Source organism: Onthophagus taurus, chromosome 7, assembly GCF_036711975.1.
Source record: "Onthophagus taurus isolate NC chromosome 7, IU_Otau_3.0, whole genome shotgun sequence".
In the NCBI taxonomy this organism is placed as follows: Eukaryota; Metazoa; Arthropoda; class Insecta; order Coleoptera; family Scarabaeidae; genus Onthophagus; species Onthophagus taurus.
The window spans coordinates 2,986,068-3,007,336 of record NC_091972.1 but is presented as its reverse complement, the minus strand read 5'-3'; the positions used below and the strand labels follow the sequence as shown (position 1 = coordinate 3,007,336).

Here is a 21,269-nt window from a genome sequence, read left to right as displayed (position 1 = left end):
CGCCTCGTCGCGTCCACGCCGCGCGATCTCTGTTTACGTCGCGATTTAAGCGCTAAAGTCCCGCGCTGGGCCCCTGGGGAGGCTCTATCCCGGAAAAACTCTCCGGGTACGTACCCTGGCGGTAGCGTCCGACACCTCCCTCATGATCTGCTCGAACCTGGCTGTTTCTTCGGCCTGTCGGTGGTTGTGTAGCGCGATTTTCTCACTGAACTTCCGTGGATTCGCCATGATTCGTATAACAACTTGCTGCACTGCACAGACGACCGCGACCAGACGCTCTTTCAGGGTCATGTAATCCGTACTGTCGGACAAACAGAATAGCAACTTAAACGACCATCTACACAAGCGCCACCTATCTTCATAAATATCTACTAAATAAGAAACAATGTTTTTCAATCAGTTTTTATACAGAGTGAATCTTTTTCAAATATTTTTAATCGATTACTTTTCTAAAACTGGAACTAACTCTAGCATTATTGTTAGAACAAACATTAAAACTAGAAACATTCGGATTTAGCCGTGAGTCTTTCAAGATGGCTAAAATGTTTCTAGTTCTAGATCTAGTATTAGTTATACTTTTAGTTTAACGAAAAATTAATACTAGACCTAGAAATATTCCGGTTTAGTCAAGACGGCTAAACCCAAATGATTCTAATTCTAGGTCTTGTGTGAATTCTAATGATAGTGCTAGTGTAAAACTAGAACGTGCCTCTGCAGATACTGTTACTATGTAGAACTAACACTATACCTAGAACTAGAATCATTCGGGTTTAGCCATCTTTAGAGACGTGCGGCTAAACCCAAATGATTCTATTTCTAAGTATAGTGTTAGTTCTACATAGTAATAGTGCTAGAGTAAAACTAGAACTAACACTAGACCTAGAACTGGAAACACTCTTTCTAGTGCTAGGTCTAGTGTTAGTTCTAGTTTTAATTGTAATTCAGCGCTAGATTGTTGTCTATTTTTATTGAAGTAGTTGAAAGGTTAAATGTATGTATTAGAAAAGTATGTATATAGTAGAAAACACGAGAGCTGTATGAACTCAAAAACCGTGATCACTAGAAAAATTCTACGTGCACCATTGGATTCCACGTGAAAAAATCTATTAGAACCCGTTTTTACTTTCTTACTAAGTTTCCGGATAGCCAAGATACAGGAGGTGTCTGAAAATCATAAATTTCAAACACGATGGGTTTGCAGGGTATCTCAGTTATCATAAAAGATAGAAAATTGCGGCTTTCGCGAACTTGAGCTACTTTTTTGTGAAACTTACAATGGCGCAAACCAAATTTTCATAGCCCTCTTCGTTTTTGATATACAAGTGTTTCAAAATTTACGATTTTCAGACACCTCCTGTATCTCAGCTATCAGGAAACGTAGAAATGGGTTCTAATAGATTTTTTCACGTAGAATCCAATGGTGCACGTAGAATTTTTCTAGTCATTACGGTTTTTGAATTATAAAGAGTTAAGTATTTTAGAAGTTGAGTATTCAGTATTTGAGTTGTGTTTATAACTCAAAAACCGTGATGACTAGAAAAGTTCTACGTGCACCATTGGATTCCACGTGAAAAAATCTATTAGAACCCTTTTTTACTAAGTTTCCGGATAGCCGAGATACAGGAAGATATCAAAAACGAAGAGGGCTATGAAAATTTGGTTTGCGCCATTGTAAGTTTCACAAAAAAGGTAGCTCAGGTTCGCGAAAGCCGCAACTTTCTATCTTTCGTAATAACTGAGATACCCCGCAAACCCATCGAAATTTGGACACCCTGTACAGCGGAAATATTAAACTAATGCTATCTCGTTCTAACACATATTACTCTCTAGCTGTTTGTGAATTTTAATGTACTACGTACGGCATTTGTAAGAACGGAAAGCGATGATTTACTGCCAGTTCTCGTGGTTTCTACAACATATATTAGATTATATAGTAGAACCAGAATCATTTGGGTTTAGCCGTCTTAAGAGACGTGCGGCTAAACCCGAATGTTTCTAGTTCTATGTCTAATGTTGGTTCTAGTGACAGCGCAAGTATAAAACTAGAACTAACGCTATACCTAGAACTAGAATCATTTGGGTTTAGCCGTCTTTAGAGACGTGCGGCTAAACCCAAATGATTCTAGTTGTAGGTATATAGTGGTGCGTACGAGAGTCTCGCATGGTCTCGTCTCGTTTTCGAGACGATACTCGGACAAGACAAGACGAGGCTTTCATTGGTCTCGTCTCGAGTCTCGTGCATGAGGTCTTGCGTCTCGTACGAGAGTCTCGCAGGTAAGTATTTCTGCAAATAATATCTGCAATATTTCTTTAAATATTTTCGTATCTACACGCTGGAATTCCAGTAATGATATGTTAAAAGTACCCCTTGAAGGTAGACGTTGGATTTGGTGTATTGTGTCAAAATGTTGTTGATTTAAAACCATATGCTCTTGAGGACAAAGAATAGATACTGCTAGAAGAAGTGCATAAATTACTAGTCAACTTTCAAATACTTTCCAAGAAACTCGGAGGAGAGAAGTACATCAAATTACCTATGGTGGTTCTATGTATCAATATACTAATACATAATATTGAGAGCAAAATATTTACATGGGACCGAAAGGCAGATCAAAACGCTGTCAAAGAGCAGCTTATTGTTACTTTTCATGCTACGAGAGACAAAATATTAAAGCATTATCGTAGGACTAATTAGATTTATGCTGCAGTATTAATTCTAGATTCGCGGCATAAGGTAGAAGTTTTTGATATGACAAGATTGCCTATTTCAATCAATCAGAAGACCAATGTTCGAAAGTAACGGCATTGGAGGAACGAGCAGATTCTAGAGCGGAAAAGTCGGATTTTGTAATTGATATTGATGTTTTGTATGTAGTAAATCCTACGCCTTCCGAAGGAGAATGGATGCAGGAGCTTCAAAAATATTATTCTATGCCTCGGTGTAATAAAGACACAGATATATTACAATGGTGGAAAATTCATGCTTCTGAATTTCCTATTTTATGTTTAATGACACGAGATCTCTTAAGCATACCGGCTACTTCAGTCCCGGCGGAAAGATTATTCTCACGTGCTGCATTAACTATAAGAAAACATCAAAATCGCCTTAATAATAAATCTGCTCAATGTTTGTTATGCCTAAACGATTGGGTGAAAAACAAAATCATTTGCGACCGACAGGCTGAGGGTGTAAGTCTGTCTTCCGACTCTTACATTATAGCAAGTATTTAAGTATTCCTTATTGCACTGAAACAATAAGATTATGCATGACGGGATTTCGATACTTTTATGATAGTCTCGTACGAGAAACGAGACGAGACTTGATACAAGACTTATTAGTTCATCGGCGAGACGAAACAAGACTTTATGAAAATCTCGTCTCGTTGGTCTCGTGCGAACCACTATAGGTATAGTATTAGTTCTACATAGTAACAGTGCTAGTGTAAAACTAGAACTAACACTAGAACTAGAAACATTCGAATCTAAACCAAAACCATAATTATTCACAATTTATGAGTTCTTTCAAATTTATGGACAACATCCCATTTGATTATTTTAACTTATTTTCTCCTTATCTTGTTTCTTGTCGATTAGAACAATTTTGGAACACACCAATAACCTTTTTCAACTTTTTGGCAACTTTGAAACACTTTCAAAACGCTGTAAAATTAATTTTTCAATTTAATCATCTCATTTAATCATCTCAATATAAACGTTCGCAGAAAGAATTGCTTGTCTATCCTGCCTCATAGCACCCAACTGTTTAAAAGGTCTTTTTCTTACAGAATTGCCGATTTTTGGAATTCTCTGCCGGAAGCTTTGTGCTCTAAACAATCAGTGCTTGCCTTCAGAAAAGCATTTATAGTATTTTCGAGCGATTGTGAAAATCAGAGTTGTTTATCTAAACCTCCTCTGACAATCGTCCGAGTTGACTTAATTTAATTAATAGTATTTTTATTTTGATATTTTATTATATTTTTGTATTAGGTTTTTGTTATCAGGTCAATAAATGTATTATTATTATTATTTAAGAGTTACAAAGATATTTTAAGCCATTTAGAACCATTTTGAACCAAAATCATCAATAAATCCCATTTTTTGAATTCTTTCAAGTTTATGGACAACGTTCCATTTAATTATTTCAACTTATTTTTTCTTCCTCGAGATGTTTCTTATTGAATAGAACCATTTTGACACATACCAAACACCTTTTTCTATTTCCTATTAGCTTTGAAACGTTAATTTCTTTAATCCTTATTCCTTTATAATAATAAACCTGTATTTTAAAAGCAACACTATAAATTTTAACATATTAAACAAGTAAGTTTCTCCAAATAAAAACTTACAACATCCTTGTTTTACCCTTTTTCGGTTTGAATTTAATCCCCAAGTGTTTAAAATTACATACTACTAACGTTATGACTAGAACTAACACTAGAACTAGAAACATTTAGCCGTCTTGAGAGACACACGGCTAAACCCGAATGTTTCTAGTTCTAGATGTACTATTAGCTCTAGTAATAGTGAAAAAAATTCACAATCCAACGTATTGCAGTCTAAGATGGAGAGAGGCAAAACTAAAGCTAATTAGCCCAGTAACATCAATACAATAACAGTATCAATGACCACCATCAAAACACATTGGACCAAAATTTGTGCATATATCCTCTAAGCCTGAAAGTTAAGAAAAAAGATATGGATGCAGCTATGTAGCCTTAAATAAGGATATATCAAAAAATATCTGAATGACAATGAAGTTAGACAATGAAAAGTCTTCCAATTTCGACTTCAACATCCAAAGTCAGAAATATTCATCTCTGTGCTAATCCCTTTAATAATAGTAGCTTTTTGCAAGTTTTTATCCCTATATGTACCTAAAGGTGAGGTATAAAGAAATTATAAAGGTTTATTACACTTTGTAGAATCATTTTAGGTCTATGACAAACCACCACAACAAATAACTAACTTATTCAAATTCATTTTCAAGAATTTAGCCATTTTATTAAAATTAATCCCTATATTTAATGACAATCCTTTTTCTGAACACCCCTTATTCCTGATTATTCTTCTTATTACTATTGATTCACCCTGTATATAATCAACAATAAAAAATCTTGATTTCTTAAAAATTTATTTAAACATAAACTAAATCATCACAATTGGATGTTAAATAGATTACAAATAATGTAATAAGTCTTTATAGTATGTCATTCTTCTAATTGATCACTAGGTTTAAAGTGATTCAATAGGTTAATTGTCCAATCACCTTCTTTTCCTTTTGTGTATTCTCTGATAAATCGATAATTACAAATAGAAATACGTTTTTGATATTCAGGCATAACGCCCATGTTTAAAGGTGGTTCTTCACCTCGTTCTCTCATTGAAGCTAAACCTCGTAAAGTGTGAAAGACCATTGTGACTTCAACGAATCGTTTCTGCTCTTGTCCTTCTTGTTCATTGAACATTATGCCTACTTGATAAGGAAATGAAAAGTAAATATCTTCACTATTGATGGCGATTTGTTCTCTTTGGAAAACCGACATGTACTGGAGGGATTTTTGTAATGATAGCACAACATCGCCTGTTACTAATCCTTCTAAATTTTTTACATCTCCCTGAGAAATTTTTGATGATACAACCTATTAAATAAATAATGTTAATTAAAATATTGGTTGGTGATATGTTTTATACCTCTAAAGCCTTTTTAGAACCCATAACAAAATCAGGTATATTAAAATCGCGATCCAGATATGGTTTGATAATAAAAGTAGCTAATATAAAATTTCTTATAGATTTAATTAATGAAGGCCAAACAATTTCGGGAAAATTCATCAGTGGTGGAAGTTTGGAGCTTGGGGGGCCACTATTAGAGCTACAAAATCGTTTTTTGATGTCGTTTATGCCCAGTTTTCGATTCCTTAAAATTTCGTTTGAGGTTAGGTTATGTGACGGAGATCCATCGCAGTTACAAACGACCTGGAAATTACCGCCGGCAAAGTTTCTGGCGATACAGTTTCTCAAGAAGAGATTTTTTTGAGGATGTATTTTAAAAAAATAAACATTGGTCAAATTTTTCATTGTTAAAATCGGTCTCAAAAGTAATAACTAAACATCTCCGAAAGATGGCACTTTTACGTCAAACATTTTTGACTTGATTAATTTTAACAGTTTAAAACCAAAGTTTAGGCAACCCAAACAACACGTTAAAGAAATAATTTTTTAAATATGATTTATATTTATTATAGATAATAAATTTAGTTAAAACTTAAAATTTTCTTGAGTTAGATGTGTCAAAAAACATAAATTTCAATTGTTCTAATTAAAAAGCGTTAATTTAAAAGTCATAGAGTGTCAAACAAAGTGTCAAATCCGTTGGATGCTTATAAGATAATTTTGGATTGTTTGAAATTGTTAGTGGTAAAAAAATTCATCATCAACCGCATCGAAATAGTCCATTCGTAAATAAATAACTGTGTTAATGATCAACGTTGATGAATAACGTTTAAATTTCGCGCGACGCACGCGCGGTGATATCTTTAATTTACTGAGCAGGATATTTGCGCAATGGACATTGAAAACCAGCTGTTTGGTCAGACAACGAGGACGTAAGGAAAGTGGAAGTTGGTATCGTGAGTGACGCACGGGCCCCGAGGTGTTTCTGTTACGAAAAACAAGCCATTGTAGAATAGAGTATCAGTCGAATGGATCATAAACGAGCTTGATACACTATTAAAAAAGTAGAGACTTGTCAAAAAAACGGAGAATAAAGTGACTTTTTAATCCGAGTTAACACATCTTTTCGTTTTTTTTTGTCGTGATTTGGTGTGGTTGTTGAGAAAAATGGCTGGTTTGAGACTGAACAGCAGTGCCCTACGTGCTTTGGCCGTCGAGTACAAGTCTCTCCAGGAAGAACCCGTCGAAGGATTTTGCGTTAAACTTGTCAACGAAGATTTATTCGAATGGGAGGTTGCGATATTTGGCCCCCCGGACACCCTTTACATGGGCGGTTGCTTCAAGGTGAGCCAAAACGTTAACGTTATTTGCCCCGTTTATGTAGGTACGAGATACTTTGCCACTTCTCTCTCAAAGCCTCTCTCTATAAATAAATTACGCGGTTGACGCAAACTATTTCAACGTAAAGTTAAATCGAATATGTAGAATACGCGAAAGCTACGTGGGGGCACCCTGAATACGCTTTCTTTTGTGTTGACCATAAATTGCGTTTCGACCACTTATATTTTCACTTTCGTTTTCTTGCTTTTATTTTTAAAACATAACATAACCCACCTCTCATCTCCTGCCATTGTCGAACAATCAAATTAAAAATAGGCAAAACGAAATTGTTGGTGAAACTACGCTTTGTACAAAAACTTTGTTTTTTTAAACTGCGATGTTTTTGTTGAATTAAAATTTTACTTTGTCACTTACTATTTTTAAAAGTTGTTTTTAAAGTTGTTCTAATCTGGAGCAAATAAGAGAAGAAAGTGTTTGTACTTGGACCAATTATTTCTCTCTAATTCGATAGAGAACAGGGGAAAAAAGAATTAATGCAGCCAGAGGTACAAAAACTAACCCTAAATAATCCTAATTTAACATCCAGGTGAAAGAAAATCTACAAAGATTTATGAGGAGTCATATTTTCTTCTGTCGCTACTTCCAGCGTTTAAGAAATGCGACCAAGACCAGAAAGTTATTGCTAAGACAGAATACTTTACTTACTTTGCATGAGGACTCCCAAAGCAGCTAGTGTACCAACTTCAACCATGCACCTCTTTTGCTAGTTCATCAACTCAAGATTCATTGCCGTTTGCAGAATCCCTATCATCATGGGATGATGGATCTTCGATATGAAACATATCCATATTAAAGCCAGAAGGTATTGAAACATGTACAACTCATTACAAAGCATTGAGAATTTCATAGGCAGGTCCTTCACTGATTCATAAAGTTTATAAAATTGACCCTTAAATCACTGACCCAAAAACACCTGTTTCTCTTCTTTGATAAGCAATGCACAAACACATGCGATGTCAATAGCGTCCCATGTTGAAATTTAAGACTACAGCAACTGTCAGTCCTTCTGTCTTCTTAACAGTCCTTCTCTTTTGCATTCCCACATCCCTATCTCTGCCCTCTAGTTGTCTCCACATCTCAATCGCCTCCTCTCTTTTCCTGTTCACCTCTTCCGTTACTGCTTCACCCTGTTATAGTACCCTTTCCTGCCTCTATTTATCTGCGACACTCCCCCAAGATTTTACAATGCGAACTTCCTTCCACCATCTCTCGCTTACCCGCCTCCACCTTCACCTTATCTGCGTTCATTTCTTCTCTAACTATATACCTTGACTTCTCCTTAGCCAACCTCAACACCCCACATCCAGTACCTGGTCTGCACATTTTCTAACAGCCGTCGCTCCTTCCATCCCCATATCTCCAAACCGTACACCATTACACTTTTTATCAAGCTCTCAAACATTATCCTCTTTGATTATATATAATATGGATTGAGCTAACTGAATATATCTACTAACAAAAATGTTGCTCAAGGTGAATAGACGCAGATGGAAAGCGATAATGTGAAAGTGTAACAAAGATAGATATATTATATGGCAGTACGCTTCTATGTCTATCTCGGTTCGATCACCTTGCGCAAGCTATCTCTCTCGTTGGCTCAATCCATATTATATATAATCAAAGATTATCCTCCTTTTTCCTACATCCTTCCCAAATATCCTCCCCCCTCATGGCAGAAATAAAACTAAAGAACTAACAATAAAACACTGCTTGGAGTGGAAGAACTGAAAACGGGATATTCTAAGTGTCACTAAAGTCTGGTAGCACGTTATTTCTGTTGATAAAAATGGAACGGCAGCACATAAAGACATGAAATTTGGCATAAACTTTATTCAAACATTAACAAGCAATATAAATTCCATAATTGGGAAACGCAACCACCGTGGCGGAGAGGTACTCAACGTCGAGATCGTTCCATGTCTTTTGACGTGCTTCAAACTAACAAGATTCTTGTGGGAAGTAGCACAGATTTTGCTCTGAAGGACCGACCAGACGGAAAACTCTGGGGGTTTCAAATCAGGCGAGTAGGGGCCACTCTGTGGAGGCGCTTAATCACCTTAACTTGTGCGTTTCTTGCAAGGATTCTAAAGAACACGTTCATCTATTTCAAATTGCTCTCTGAAAAGCATGATCAACTTCTGATAGCATTTAATTCAACGTTGTAATCGTATGACTGCTTGAAGTTTATGACGTAATCATTTTTGGTATTTATAATGAATTAGTTCCAGTGATCGAATCGATATCAATTTTGATCAATCTGATAGCAGACTTCTTATTTTATATAAGTACTGTATGTGTATAAAGCAAATAAATTGGAATAAAATACAGGTGTCCCATAATTATGGTTAAATCAACCACAAAAATGTTCCCCTATTCTTAGTTTAAATCAAAGAATCCCAATCATTAATCAATACACATTTCTGTTTTCAAATATCATCAATTTGAGAATGAACTAAAATTAGAAGTATTTAACTACGACGATAATTAATGTTATCAACGGGAAACATCGTCACTATAAAGTTTGTAAACATCAAACTGGTTTCATCTGTTATTGTTTTGAATAATATGAGTGTTTAAAACACTCTTATCATTATCAAATACATAAATATAAGATTTATGATTAAACGTTTCGCAAATTCTTAATTTAGAAATTTAATATTTAGATTTGAAATAGATTAGATTGTTTTATGCTTATTTAATAGTGTCGATTATCAATGTCGTTATTTTATTTCTTTGTTAAATTGTTTTAAATATTTTTGTTCTTTGAAATTGTTAAATAGTTTTTTTTTTGTTATCAACGATGTTATTTGCACATTTTCGTATTCAGCATGACGTCATGGAATTAGTTTAGTCCAGTATTAAGTGGTTATAAGAACTTATTACTTATAATTGAATAACGAAAATCAATCAGGATCATGCCATAAAAGAACTATAACATAACTGGTTTTCGGAAACTGAAGAGTTGGCTTAACTTTCTCATATCCATAGAATCGATGATTAACTGAATAACTTGATCGCAGAGGTTATCAAATCTACTTCAATATGACTCTAAGTACTGAGTCATATACTACCCCAAAACCTGCGTTGCATAAATGCCGTGATGAAAGAGTACAAGAAGATCTTGAGCAACCAAGACCTACAAATACACGAAGAGATTGAGGACGCCAATCAAAACAGTAGCTATTGCCACTGATGAAGAATTCAGCCTGACTAATCAACAATGCATAACAAAGGAGAAGAATCAAATTGGATGTATTACCCAAAAATCTTCTGGTCAACTCTAAACAGAATACTGACCCAATATGGTAGATGTGTCTACTTTCTGCATAAATGGGGCAAGATTATTACCTGAAGATTTCCTACTTGACTTATTTCCTGTCGCTCTTGATGAAGCATAGAGCAGCAAGTCTTTTTTGGACGTCCTCGTCTCCGTGCTTCTTGGGATTCCAATCAAGCGCCGACATCTCAACTGCTCCATGAGGCTTCCTTAGCGTGTGACCAATCCAGCGCCATTTCCTCTCCTTGATTTGGCCATTAATGGGTCGTTGGTTTATTCTCTCCCACTATAAGTAAACATGCGTAAACTTGTAGTTAAAACATAATGTTACCGAAAAAAGAACTAATTCTTGAGAATTTTGTCTACATTTATTTTAAAAAAATGTATAAAAATGTAAGAGACTTTCGAAACAAAATGTTTTCTTCGTAAAATCTAGAACACGTCCTAATTTTATGAGCCAATAACTATTTTAAACACAATTAATTGAACCGCTTAATAAACAACAACAATTTTAATCGTTAAAATATTCAAGATTTATTTTTTTTTCTTCGGAATAAAAAACATGATTGGAATTACAAGTGGAATGCACATGATATAATCCCAAAAATTTGTCTTCTTTTCTATCGGAAATTGTTTGTTCCGTTTAATATCCGTATCCTCTTCATTAGTCATATTTTTATACAAGACTTAATTTTCTTGATGAGAAGTTGTATTTGTTTTTTTTATATCCTGGGAAAGGTTGTATTCCCAGGATCATTTTCTCGGAATTCTACGTGACAACTCGTTTACCAAGTTGACAGTTATTTTTGGCACCTTTCCGCTCCAACATAAAAGTAGAGAAACGCACCGCAAGGTTCTTGCTATGAGTCAAAGGCCTCGGAAGTGACTCACTTCGGTGCTTGTTCCAACGTTTGAATGTCTCTCCTCGAATGATTTTAGCCTTTTTTTTGTAAATTAATATTTATAGTTTATTTTTTTTTACAGGCAAGGATGAAGTTCCCGCAAGATTATCCTTATTCACCGCCTACAATTAGATTTTTAACTAAAGTTTGGCACCCAAATGTCTATGAGGTAAGTTTTTAGCACACATTAATTTTAATTTTTAAATAAAGGAAGTTGTTTAATTAATTAATAAGTAGAAAAACCATTCATTTTTAGTTAGTTATTTTACACCATATCGATATCAATTCGAACCACTTTAACCTCGAAAAGAAAAATGAAAATGAAGCAGGACCCTGAGTGAATAACCTCGCTATCGACGCGTGCGAGACCGCCAAGTTTGGCCTTGAAGTTTATATTGTCAGACGGAATCTAGACGTACAAAGCGTTGAAATCACGAAATATAATCAAAATCTATTTGAGAATCAATTATCAGTCGTTTAAAAATATGATAAAGAGATAATTTTGTGATTGTGCCGCCTAACACACTTTTGTGTATTATTTCGATGAATCTTGCTTTAGAAGTATTGTTAAAAGTTTGTTGACATTTCTTTGTTATTTAATAATAATAATAATAATAATCGCCTTTGTTCTCCATTAAAATAATACAAATAATCCATATGTTATTATAATACAACCTATCAAATAACTATTAAATACTTAATTATTGGAGAACCTCAAGGTGCAGATCAGATGAGAAAAATTAAAAAGAATGAACAGAAACTAAAAGTAACAATAGAAGTAATGGCCTAAAACTATTACTACAAACCTACTTAAGTTTAATTAATTTCGCAAAAAAAAGAAAAAATTCCGTATCAATTCCATAATATCATAACAATTCAATTCAAAAAAGACTCATTGCAAGGGAAGTCCACGCCATAAAGTGGCTTAATTATTGCTTATTGAAGAGCAAGAGGAAAACAGCATGTCTGAACGCCACTACACCCTTAGTTTTAATTTCTACCGACAGGTTATTATATTTAAAGTAAATGTTATAGCTAAAAAATGAGCCTCATTTGTAATTATTTTGGTATCTACAGTGTGTCCACGGAAAAGGTGTTAAATAGAAAAAACCTTTTTATTTTTAATTTTATCAAAAAAAGTTAATCTTGATAAAAAATTTTGCTAGTTCTTAGAGTAACATTGGGATAGAAACATTTAACATATTTTATACGCGGTGTTCAGAAAATTGAAAAAGCTTTAAATGGTATAAAAGTAAAGTGCATTTATTTGAGAAGATAAGGAAATAAGTTACTATAAGTTTTATTTATTTGTGATCATTAAATTTCTTTTAATATCAATTAACTAATTCCAAATTAACAATGCACAAGTTGTAAGTTCATTTACTCAAACACACACTACCAGCCTGTTGGGCACATGCCTTTAAACCAGCGGTTCCCAAACTTATTATGGCTACGCACCCCTTCTTGAGCCAAAATGTGATCGTGGACCCCCTAGTCAGTGCCGTGCTACTAAAACTATTTTTACCGGAATGCAGTGTTCATAAAAAGTGAGCTGGCTAGAAAATTGATGACCTGTCACTGACTTGTGACGTAAAATAAATACATATAAAAACATTTTGATATTTAAAACAACATTAAAAAAACATATTCCTCTTTTAAAGATAACATTTTTTAATGTAATGGGTGAGCCTGATGAGTTGTGATCAAATTGTTTATGTTTGGCTCTATATTTGTAAGCAATAACCGCAAGTCACTACGAGCACTAACATCAAGTTCTATTAACTACGAAGACGAAAAAGCTACTAAAAGTAGATAAGTTGCTAATGAATAAACACAGAGCTAGTTGATTTGTATGTAAAAGGGTCCAACACCCAATCGGTAATAACCAAATGAAGAATGTCTTCAAATCTTTTTTTGAAATCTATGTGAAGTGCCCCCAAGTGCTGACAATATACAAGCAAATCAACATTACGATTTTGTAACTAAAAAGGTTTTGGAAATTAAGAGAATTCTCCTCTTCCAAACTTTTCTTTATAAAAAAAAGTTTTTTTACGAATGCAGATATTACACTTTTTGTTTTTATTTAATTCAACCGATCGCCTTGCAGCTTCAAATTGATTTCGTTAAATTTGGTAATCATATCATTTCTTGAATGAAATAAATTAAGTCGCAGATCATTGACTTCAGCTTCAAAGAATTCTAAAACGTAATCAAAAAGTGAGTAAAATCTATTCAAACATGCACTTCTAGACAACCAACGTACTTCTGTGTTCAGTAGCAAACGATTGTAACCTTCATCATTCTCCAGGCAAAGTTGAGCAAATAATCTTGCATTCTTTTTGATTTTATTAACTGCTCTAATCATATAATTTAGTGAGCGATGTAAGATTTTTTGCTACTAAATGTTGTCGATGAATGACACAATGTACTGTTAATATATTCGGTACTGCTTGTTTTAAATATGGCAGAAAACCTCGATGGCGTCCTACCATTGCCGGAGGACCATCAGTAGCAACGCAGATGATATTACACAAAGGAATAGCTTTTGCTTCAAAAAAATATTTAATTCCTTAAATATAATTTCATTTTTTGTATCAGTTTCCAAACATTTCACAAATCATAATTCTTGAAATATTTTTTTGTCCTTTACAAATCTTACATACGCTATACCATCTTACAAATTTAGTTCTTAATACACTTCACAGACTTACATATACTATAACAACTGACTACTGTTCTTACTTTTTGCGGACCCCCCAACGCTAGCTACGAACCCCCGAATTAATTTTATTTTGCTACGGACCCCATGAGAACTTACAGGGACCCCAAGGGGTCCGTAGGAACCATTTTGGGAACCACTGCTTTAAACGAACAAGTAAGTCATCAAAACTTTTTCTAACCTCACGTAAAGATATTGAAGCAACGGCATCTCTAATTGCATCCTTTAATTGATCAGTAGTGGTATTTATTTGAGGTGTGAGATAAACAATTTGTTGTTTCAATCAGACCCATAGGAAAAAATCCATTAATGTTAAATCTGGACTCTTAGCAAGCCACTAAACTGGTCCTTGTCTCCCAATCCAGTGGTCTGGAAACGTATGGTCTAACCGTTGCCGCATAATGTGCTGGGCATCCATCTTGTTGAAAATAAAATACACGACTGTATTCTTATGGAAGATTGTTTAATTCACCGTCGAGGAAATTTCTTAACTATTCGCATTACAAGTAGTGTCAAAGAAGTATGGCCCTATTATTCCGTAATCAGAAATGGCACATCACACATTTACTTTAACACAGTACTGACGCCTCCGTTATATTCGAAAATGCGGATTAGAGTCACTCCAATATCGTGCATGTTGCGAAGCCACAACACCATTGGTCGAAAAAGTTGATTCAGCAGAAAACATTATTTTCTTATGAAATCCTCTTTCCATACTGCCAACCCACAAATAAAAATCCAAACGTTTTTCTTCATTGTCGACTTCCAAAACATGATTAAAAACTGGCTTGTATGGATGTATCTTGTTGTCTTGGAAAGTTGGGATTCAATTTGCATTATAAAAAAAAGTTAGTTTATTCAAACTAAGTTTTCGGTGCTACAGTTGTTTCGGCAACTACTTGCCTTCCTCAGGCACGACTAAAATTAAGGTAAGCGTTTTTATAGAAAATATAAAGATAAAGTTAAAAAACTTATTACCGTCAACGAGGTTAAGTACTAAAGACAAGATTTTTTCTGGAAGCATGTACCAAATGCATTCGGGAGAAGAAGTTTAAATTAAAGTTAAAAAATTGAAGGTTTGAAGGACATGTTGCGTAAAAACTTTTTTCTTATGCTTGAAGAGCACGTTGTTCGAAAAAAGTTAGGTTAAGTGAACTGTAAGTGAAAAAAATTAAATCATTAAAATATTAAGAGAAAAAGAAAAATTTACCTATTTAACACGTTAAAAACTGATCAAAAACAAAGTCGCAATAAATTCAAAAATTATTTTAAACAAAAATTAACAAAAAATGTTTTAGGGTTTAGGAGGGCTGCCTCTCTCGTTACCCCGACCTATAAGATCTATTGTAACTTTAGCCCTCCAAAGGTTTAGGACAAATGTAGGTCCTTAACGAACCTTAGTATTGTCCTGAGGTCTTTTACCTTTATGTCGGTAGGTAACAAGGGAGTTTTACCGAAAATGTTGTGTCTTAGACGGCCTCTGGCGACGCAGCAGTTTCAGCAGTTTCTGACTCGTCGTTGCAAAGTCGACAAGTTTGATCCTCAGCCTGTCCAATGTGGAAGAGCTGGTATTTAAGGGGCGCATGGCCGGTCAGGTAGCCTGAGAGCGTTCTTAGATCCCCTTTGCTGAGGCATAAAACCTGTTTGGTTTTGTTTTGCGATGGAGTTATCATACTCTTCGCTTGTCTGTGACCTGGAAGTTCTTTCCAGCGTAAGGCTATCTTTGAAACCTCCCAGTTGTTGATTATTTGTATTAGGTGGCTTTTTTGTAGTCTCCCCTAACGAGTTCCCTCAGGTTGTTGGTACACTCTCTGATCAGTGCGGAGTCACACGTGTAGGCCTGAATTGCCTTTAAGGCGACTATTTGTGAAAATGTTTATGGATGCACCTTTTTGTCCCTTCTGTAGGTTCAAAGCGGTGCAGAAGTTTATAGCAAGAACTTTTGCTTGGAAAATTGTTAAGTCCGAGCTGAGGGGGGCTATTTGATCCACTGATGCCCATGCCTACTCCAGATCTTACTGTCTTTGAAACATCGGCGTACCAGGCTAGGACTCCTCTTTTTAGTTGAGACCCGCCCTTCGCCCAATCATCCCTGCTTCTAAATATGACCATATACGGCTGGTTGAAGTTGTATTCAGTCGATATGAGGTTCGTTTTAATTTCAATCGGGTGATTTTTTTTGAGGATCTCGAGGTGTCCTCTGAGGTTACCCTGCATCAACTTGAGTGAAGAAACTGTTTTCAGTGATAAGGCACTTAAGGCTGCCTCCTTTTGTATACAGGGTGTCACACAAAAAACGCCCCAAGCTGTAACTGTCATTTACAGTCCGATTTTCATGAGTGAGGTAACAAATGAAATGGTTTGATGAATACTATGATGCATGCTACAAATAAATTTTTTCCAAGACCATCTTCAATTTTAAACGATTATTAACTTTTGTTTTTCAAATTGCTCCATATATTTTTCTTCGTCATTGGATGGAGATTGTTTTTCTGAATCCATTGATATACAATACATCCATTTTGAAAGTAATTTTAGCAAAGAAAAGACACCTGTATATACAGGTTATCACACAAGAACGCCGCAAGCTGTAACTTTGTCATTTACCTTCTGATTTTCATGAACGAGGTATCAAATGAAATGGTTTGATGAATACTATGATTCATGCTACAAATAAACTATTTCCAGCGCTATCTTTAATTTCAAGCGATTATCAACTTTTGATTTTCAAACTGCTCGGTATGTTTTTCTACACGTTATTGTACAGAGTATGTATAGAGATTTTTTTTCTGAACCCAATGATGTACAATACATTACATTAATTGTAATTAGAGCAGAGAAAAACAATTAAAACATTTTTCCGAACATTGTCTAAGGGCCGGTTGTACCACCTCCCGATAAACTATCTAGCGGATAATTACCATGGTTACAGCGGTTTTAAGCGCTCTCATTGGCTAAGTGCGCCAATTTATCTATCGGATACACTTATCGGGAGGTGGTACAACCGGCCCTTAGTCACTTCTGTAATACTATGTACCATGGAAGAAAGAATGCGCAAAACTGATAACAGTCATTAAATGTTATTTGAATGCCCGAAGCAGTTGTAAATGATACTTATAAGTTGTTTTTTTATTTTTTTTCACATGGCACACTACAGTATAACGCAAGTAACTTTAAGAGAATGTTAGGAAACTATTTTAATGTTTTTCTATACATTTACAATTAATGTTCATGTATTGTACATCAATGGACTCAGAAAAGGAATCTTTATCCAATAGCGTGAAAAAAAACATACCGAGCAATTTGAAAATCAAAAGTTGGTAATCGCTTGAAATTCAAGATGGCGTTGGAAAAAGTTTATTTGTAGCATGAATCATAGTATTCATCAAACCTTTTCATTTGATATTTCGCTCATGAAAATCGGAATTTAAATGACAGAGTTACAGCTTGTGGCATTCTTGTGTGACAACCTGTATATACAGGTGTCTTTTTTCTGCTAAAACTACATTTAAAATGGATGTATTATACATCAATGGATTCAGAAAGACAATCTCTATCCAATGACGTGAAGAAAAATATACGCAGCAATTTGAAAAACAAAAGTTAGTAATTACTTGAAATTGAAGATGGCGTTGTAAAAAATTTATTTGTAGCATGAATCATAGTATTTATAAAACCATTTTATTTGATACCTGGGTCATGAAAATCGGAATGTAAATAACAGAGTTACAGGTTGGGACGTTTTTTGTGTGACACCCTGTATATAAATAGAGCGGTGTGAGACCGAGTAGGGCTTCCAAAGCAGCCGTCTGACAGGATCTCATTGCACCCGTTATGTTAAGACATGCTAACCGCTGGATTTGTGCTAGCTGTTGTTGTGCTGTCTTATGTTTTGTTTTTGGGTCTGATTATTGCTACGTAGGCCCAATGAGCCATTCGTGGTTTGAGACCCCAGTTCCTTCGTAGGAGCCTGCGGCAGATCTGGTTTGCCATGATGGCCTTTTTCCTCACCTTATCTAAGTGTGAGTTCCAGTTTAGTTTACTGTCAAGTATTACCCCTAGGTAATTAGCTTCTGTTTTGAGGTTAATAGTTCTGCTTTCAATGGAGCGTGCTTTTATTTGTAGCTTCTTTCTCCGAGCTCTTAGCTCCTTTCTGCATTAGCTGAGTTATAATTGAATCCTATTTACGTCGGCTTGTGATTACCAGGTCATCAGCATACCCTTGTATCTTAAATCCGTTTTTACTTAGGGTGTTCATCAAGTCATCAACTAGCAGGCACCATAATAGAGGTGATAGCACTCCCTCTAGGGGACATCCTCTTAGCGCCTTTATAGTCAGCGACTCGCCTCCCAGACTGGCTGTGATCTGCCGACTGTTCAACATGACTATACACCACTTGATTGTCGACGGATGTATGTCTTTTACGTTTAGAGCCTTCTCTATGGATTCTGACCCAGTGCTTAAAAACTTCAAAATTATTTTACGGCAAGTAGTCTCAGAAACGTACACATTGGGGAATTTTTCATTGCACCAAGTAAATTTTTTGCTGTAAAGTAAGCATTTTAAGCTGGCAATACAATAAGGCTTGTCACTATCAACGCCTACTAGTACAAAAATGATCACAAATAAATAAAAGTAGGCCGATTTTTTTGGAAAATTGATGTTGGAGACTACCTTTTACTTTTTAACAACTTCTCCTAGTAACTTATTTCCATATCTTCTCAAATAAATGCACTTTACTCTTGTAACATTTAAAGTTTTTTCAGTTTTATGAACACCGCGTATAAAATATGTTAATTGATTCTATCCCAATCTTACTTTAAGAACTAGCAACATTTTTTATCAAGATTAACTTTTTTCGATAAAATTAAAAATAAAAAAGCTTTTCCGTGAACATACTGTATATTATTTATCAAATACATTTCAAACCATTAATTGTCTCAATTACAATTATTGTTATTTTTGTTATTTAGAATGGTGATTTATGCATAAGTATTCTACATCCTCCAGTTGATGATCCTCAATCAGGAGAGTTACCCTGCGAACGTTGGAATCCAACTCAAAATGTCAGAACAATTTTGCTCAGTGTGATATCTCTCCTAAATGAACCAAACACATTCAGTCCAGCCAATGTCGACGCGTCCGTCATGTACCGACGTTGGAGGGATTCGAAAGGTCGCGACAAAGAATATGAAAATATTATAAGGTAATTTGAAATGAAAATTGTTTAAAATATAAGATTTGATCTAAATTTGTTATAGAAAACAAGCAATGGCAGCAAGAGCGGAAGCTGAACGTGATGGAATTCAAGTACCATTAACGCTTGAAGATTACTGTATTAAAACGCAGGTGAAGCCAAATACGTCTGATTCGCAGGTGGAAATGACGGATTTTTATGACGACGATTACGATGAGGAGTATGATGATCCAACGGATGGTTCAGATTACGAGGAGGACGAAAACGACAGCGGAAATGGAGAATCGTGATCTCCTAATCGAACGTTGCGCGCTTGTAAATTATTCTTTTTTATTCTACTATTATATTATTATTAATTTTCATTTTAAGGTTAAAAAAAATAAATTATTTTCCCTTCTCTAAAGCAATTTTTAATTTTTATTTTCTCTTTATCGTCGTTTTTGTTTCTATTTGTAATTAGCACTAAATATTTAAGTAAGTACGGTTAGTGATCGATCCCTAGTTGCACTGAAAGTGATTGTTTACTATCTTAAGCTGGGGAGTTTGTCATATTTCTTTGTTTATGTCCTGGTAATCGTAGATAAGACTTTTTTTTATGATTAAATTATTTTTATTACTGCACTATTTTAAATGATGGTTGTGTGAGAATTTAAGAAAAAGAAAATTGGAGTTTAAAAAACCGTATCTTAAATATTGTTTTGTTGTCGATCTCAATGTCCTGGTGATTTTACGATTACTTTTCACGTTAACTGAGAAGGATAAAAACTTGTATATAATTAAAAACGGTTTTTCGTTTTTATAAAGAAAAGAAAAATTAAACAAATTTCCTTTAAGTTCATGTAAATAGCGTCTCAATAGATGATGTGAATTAACAGTTATTTATTTAGCCTCTTAGGATAATATGATAAAGTAATAAACGTAATTTTCAGTTCCATAAAGTATTATTGAAAAGAAATGTGTTGAATTGAAAACGGTTGCCACAAAACGTTGTCTCGTAGAATAGAACGTTCGGTTTTGTGTGATCGTTACATCCGATTGATCATTTTTTGCCTTACACTGATGGAATTAAACTATATATTGTTTCTGTTTAACTAAAAATTATCATATTTTCACTGTGTTAATGTACTTCTGTGGGATTTCGAGTTATTGTAATGTCTTAATCCTGAAATAAATGGTTCTGAATTGTCTTTATTGTATTTCTTTTTACCTATATGATGAATTCTTTTCCGACTAACATTAAGGGAACTTATTGAATGATCTTTATACTTTATCCTTCTATTAGGGAATTGAAGATAGTCGTCATTGGTAGTCAAATAGGTGGTCGTTGTAGCCCATCATAACTAAAAAGTAATGGTGTAATTTATTACTATTAATAAACTCTAATTGCATTTATCAACCTTTATTTATATTTTAATTATTAATTTATTTATTGACTATTTCTTACTTATTTCTACATTTACGTGTGCGCCATCTATAAGATAACTCTTGAACCATATACTTTATCTTTGATTAGGGAATTGAAGATAGTCATCATTGGTCAAATAGGTGGTCGTTGTAGCCCATCATACCTAAAAAGTAATGGTGTAATTTATTACTATTAATAAATTCTAATTGATTTATCAACCTTTATATTTTAATTATTAATTTATTTATTTAGTATTTTTTACCGATTTTTGCATTTACGTGAGCGCCATCTATAATATAACTCTTGAACCATTATGAAGTTGTATTATTTATTAATTTTAATTATCGTATTGTTTATAATAAATTAAAAGAAAAATGAAGATAAGGAATTAAGTATTACATTTTCACATAGAAATTAACAAATTAATTATTCAATGTTTAAATTTCTTTCGCCACCTACAGGAATTTTATTTAACATCAACATTATTCAAATAATTTAGATTAATAAATTAAATAAATCGATTTAAATATTTATTTTAAGTATTAATTAACTTTATTTATTAAATTTTAATGACATTATTTTTTATTTATTATTTCTTCTATCAAATTTTCAATTTTACGAGATTTGTACAGGCGCCATCTAACCGATAATTTCTGATGTATATCATTGGAGTATGAATGTGGTGTAACGAATA

General features: G+C 34.2%; 3 protein-coding genes across 8 annotated transcripts in view; 1 reads left to right on the top strand and 2 right to left on the bottom strand.

Annotated features, from left to right (window-relative positions):
• LOC111424434 (CREB-regulated transcription coactivator) overlaps positions 1-302 on the bottom strand; it is a 34,222-nt gene extending 33,920 nt beyond the window's left edge. For 5 of the 6 annotated variants that reach the window (XM_023057957.2, XM_023057962.2, XM_071197171.1 and 2 more), the window contains exon 1: positions 115-302. In XM_023057957.2, the coding sequence (XP_022913725.2) occupies positions 115-291 (177 nt within the window). In that variant the 5' untranslated portion in view covers positions 292-302. The remainder of the gene's footprint in view (positions 1-114) is intronic. The other variant, XM_071197174.1, reaches the window with a different exon arrangement.
• A 4,812-nt stretch (positions 303-5,114) lies between these two features.
• LOC111424441 (m-AAA protease-interacting protein 1, mitochondrial) lies at positions 5,115-6,157 on the bottom strand. The gene is made up of 2 exons (XM_023057970.2): positions 5,692-6,157; positions 5,115-5,639 (listed from the first exon to the last, which is right to left on the bottom strand). Exons 1-2 carry the CDS (start codon positions 6,076-6,078, stop codon positions 5,208-5,210), a joined length of 819 nt encoding a protein of 272 aa, XP_022913738.1. The 5' UTR covers positions 6,079-6,157; the 3' UTR covers positions 5,115-5,207.
• A 416-nt stretch (positions 6,158-6,573) lies between these two features.
• On the top strand, positions 6,574-19,577 carry LOC111424440 (ubiquitin-conjugating enzyme E2 R2). Its single transcript, XM_023057969.2, has 4 exons — positions 6,574-7,017; positions 11,336-11,422; positions 18,947-19,179; positions 19,235-19,577. The coding sequence occupies exons 1-4, from the start codon at positions 6,841-6,843 to the stop codon at positions 19,458-19,460; spliced, it is 723 nt and encodes a 240-aa protein (XP_022913737.1). The 5' UTR covers positions 6,574-6,840; the 3' UTR covers positions 19,461-19,577.
• The last annotated feature ends 1,692 nt before the right edge of the window (positions 19,578-21,269 follow it).

Bases quoted from the DNA above. Each gene is read 5' to 3' on its own strand.
- LOC111424440 (XM_023057969.2), top strand. From the start codon at position 6,841: ATGGCTGGTTTGAGACTGAACAGCAGTGCCCTACGTGCTTTGGCCGTC. The intron at 11,423-18,946 runs GTAAGTTTTTAG...TTTGTTATTTAG, and splicing joins GGCACCCAAATGTCTATGAG to AATGGTGATTTATGCATAAG. The intron at 19,180-19,234 runs GTAATTTGAAAT...AATTTGTTATAG, and splicing joins GAATATGAAAATATTATAAG to AAAACAAGCAATGGCAGCAA.
- LOC111424441 (XM_023057970.2), bottom strand. From the start codon at position 6,078: ATGAAAAATTTGACCAATGTTTATTTTTTTAAAATACATCCTCAAAAA. The intron at 5,640-5,691 runs GTATAAAACATA...TTTATTTAATAG, and splicing joins GTTCTAAAAAGGCTTTAGAG to GTTGTATCATCAAAAATTTC.